This window comes from Crocuta crocuta, unplaced genomic scaffold (genome assembly GCF_008692635.1).
Source record: "Crocuta crocuta isolate KB4526 unplaced genomic scaffold, BGI_CrCroc_1.0 scaffold193, whole genome shotgun sequence".
NCBI classification, from domain to species: domain Eukaryota; kingdom Metazoa; phylum Chordata; class Mammalia; order Carnivora; family Hyaenidae; genus Crocuta; species Crocuta crocuta.
The window spans coordinates 7,077,542-7,079,663 of NW_027529624.1; the positions used below are offsets into that span (position 1 = coordinate 7,077,542).

At 65.0% G+C, this 2,122-nt stretch overlaps 1 protein-coding gene across 2 annotated transcripts in view; it reads left to right on the top strand.

Moving 5' to 3' along the window:
- GGA1 (golgi associated, gamma adaptin ear containing, ARF binding protein 1) overlaps positions 1 to 2,122 on the top strand; it is a 20,250-nt gene that overhangs the window by 15,210 nt on the left and 2,918 nt on the right. For both annotated transcript variants that reach the window (XM_077762087.1, XM_077762086.1), the window contains exons 12-13: positions 1,377 to 1,447; positions 1,876 to 2,042. In XM_077762087.1, the coding sequence (XP_077618213.1) occupies positions 1,377 to 1,447; positions 1,876 to 2,042 (238 nt within the window). The remainder of the gene's footprint in view (positions 1 to 1,376; positions 1,448 to 1,875; positions 2,043 to 2,122) is intronic.

Below are 2,122 nucleotides of genomic sequence, written 5' to 3' on the forward strand. Positions count from 1 at the left end.
CCGTGGCAAAGCCACCTTCTCAGGCGAAGCAAGGTGTGCTTCGTACTTCCTGGCCCCACGTTGCTTCAGCAGAGCCCCGAGCCTCCAGCATCCGTTGGTTTTGACTCAAAGGGAAAGGAAATGTGGGAACAAGAACCAGAAGTGCCCGGCAGCACCCGCCCCGCTCGGGGGGAAATAGAGGAAGCCCTGGGACCACAGAGGGGGCTTGTCCTAACCGGCTGTTTGTGGCAGGAAGGGTGAAGGATGGGGGCAGGGCAGGCAGCAGGGACTTCCCGTCCACCACTGTCGAGGCCCTTCATCTCGTCCGTCTCCTTTATTACCCACGACAGTCCCCTCAGTCTTACGGATGAGGCACAGGGCAGTTGTCACCGGCCCGAGGTCACACAGCCAAGTGGCAGGGTTATGTTCAGACTCCAGCAGTGAGGCCCCCCGCTCCATCCAGGGAAGGTGACTTCACCACCCTGTGTCCACTTCCTCAGCCCCAAAAGAAGGATGTCAGCCCCACACCCGCTCGTCAGGATTCTTTGAGGGCGGAGCGAGCCCCACGTCTCGAGGCTCCTAACCCTTCCGGGCGTGTGACAGCCGTTACCGCTCTGTGGCCCCTGCTCTCAGGTGTGCCCAGAGCAAGAGGCCCGGCGTCATGAGCCTCCCGTGCCTTGCCAGAGCCTGTCGACTCTTCAGGCTGCAGCTCACTTATTCAGAACTTGCTAGAAACAGGCAATCTTGTCTTCTGTAGGGAAGACCTGTGGTGGACTTGGCCCAGAGTGTGCTTCCGGGCAGACAGAGGTCAGACCGGGTGTCTGCTGTCCGCCAGTTGGCAGGCTGATGAGCGGAGCCCTCCGAGGGCCCACAGCCGCCCTTGGCCCCGGCCTGCCAGCCCTGTTGGCACAGGCAGGGCACACAGGGCTTTAGAGCCGCCACCGCGCACCCGGGGACGCGCAGCCCGGCCAGCCCAGCTGCCCTCTGACGCTCGGAGGCCGTCGTTGGCTGGGTGCAGGACGCCAGCCGCTGCGCGCGGATCCTCACCTGGCGCCCCCACCCCATCCTCCCTTCCCGCCACCCTGGGCTCCCTGGCGCCCGCTGACTACAAACACAAAAGTCCTGCTGTCCCTAGTGGAGGTGGCCTCAGAGTGGCGGGAGATTCCCGCATGAGCGGGCGCGGGGAATAGACCTCTGGGATCTTGGTTCCAGCTTCTCTGCTGGGGTTCCCTCTAAAAGTGCCTTTTCCCCTATGAGCTGAGCCTCTTGGGGCAATGCATGGGGAGGGCAGGAGGCAGGGACCCCAGGCCGGCATGTGGGGCACCCCCCCGCCCCCCGCTCCCTTCCTTCTGAATGAAGACCTCCAGTTCCTTTACCTCTGTCTCGCCTCCCATCAGGCCTAAGCGATCCCACACCCCCTTCGGGCCCGAGCTTGGATGGTGCTGGTGCCGGATGGAATAGCTTCCAGGTAAGAGGGCCGGGAAGCAGCACAACCAGGGCGGCTGCCTGCAGCAGGCAGTGAAGACAGGGCCATGGGGCAGGGGCCCCGGGGCCCGAGGCTCCTGTCCTGGATGGGGGACCCCGGATTGGGGAAGGCAGGCATTCTCTCCTCGCTTCCACCTGCTCCCCCTGCGAGTCTCAGCGTTGAGACCAGAGATGAGGTTCCCATTCTCTTTCTCTTGGTGGTGACTTTAAGGTCCCTGGAATGTGGTGGCTTCAGGAGTAGACCCTCGGGCCAGGCCGGCCCACCAGCAGGACCGTTGTCCCCTTCCCTGCTGCTGCTGCCCCAGATGTCACCCGCAAGGAGGGGCAGGGGCCTCAGGGCAGCAGCACCAGGCGACCCTGACCCCTCTTCAGCACCGCCCTACCCTCCTGCGTGCTTTGTGTTCCCAACAGTCGTCTGATGGCGCAGAACCCCCCGCCCCGCCCCGGGTCCCCAGCTCGGACAGCCAGCCCCCGGCGCAGACGCCTCTGCCAGCGAGCAGTGGTCTGGACGACCTGGACCTCCTGGGGAAGACTCTCCTGCAGCAGTCCCTGCCCCCTGAGTCCCAGCAAGTGCGGTGGTGAGGGCGCAGCCTGGCTGGGGCGCGGGGGATGTCCTGGCTGGGGGGGGAGTGTCCTGGGGGGGGGGGAGTGTCCTGGC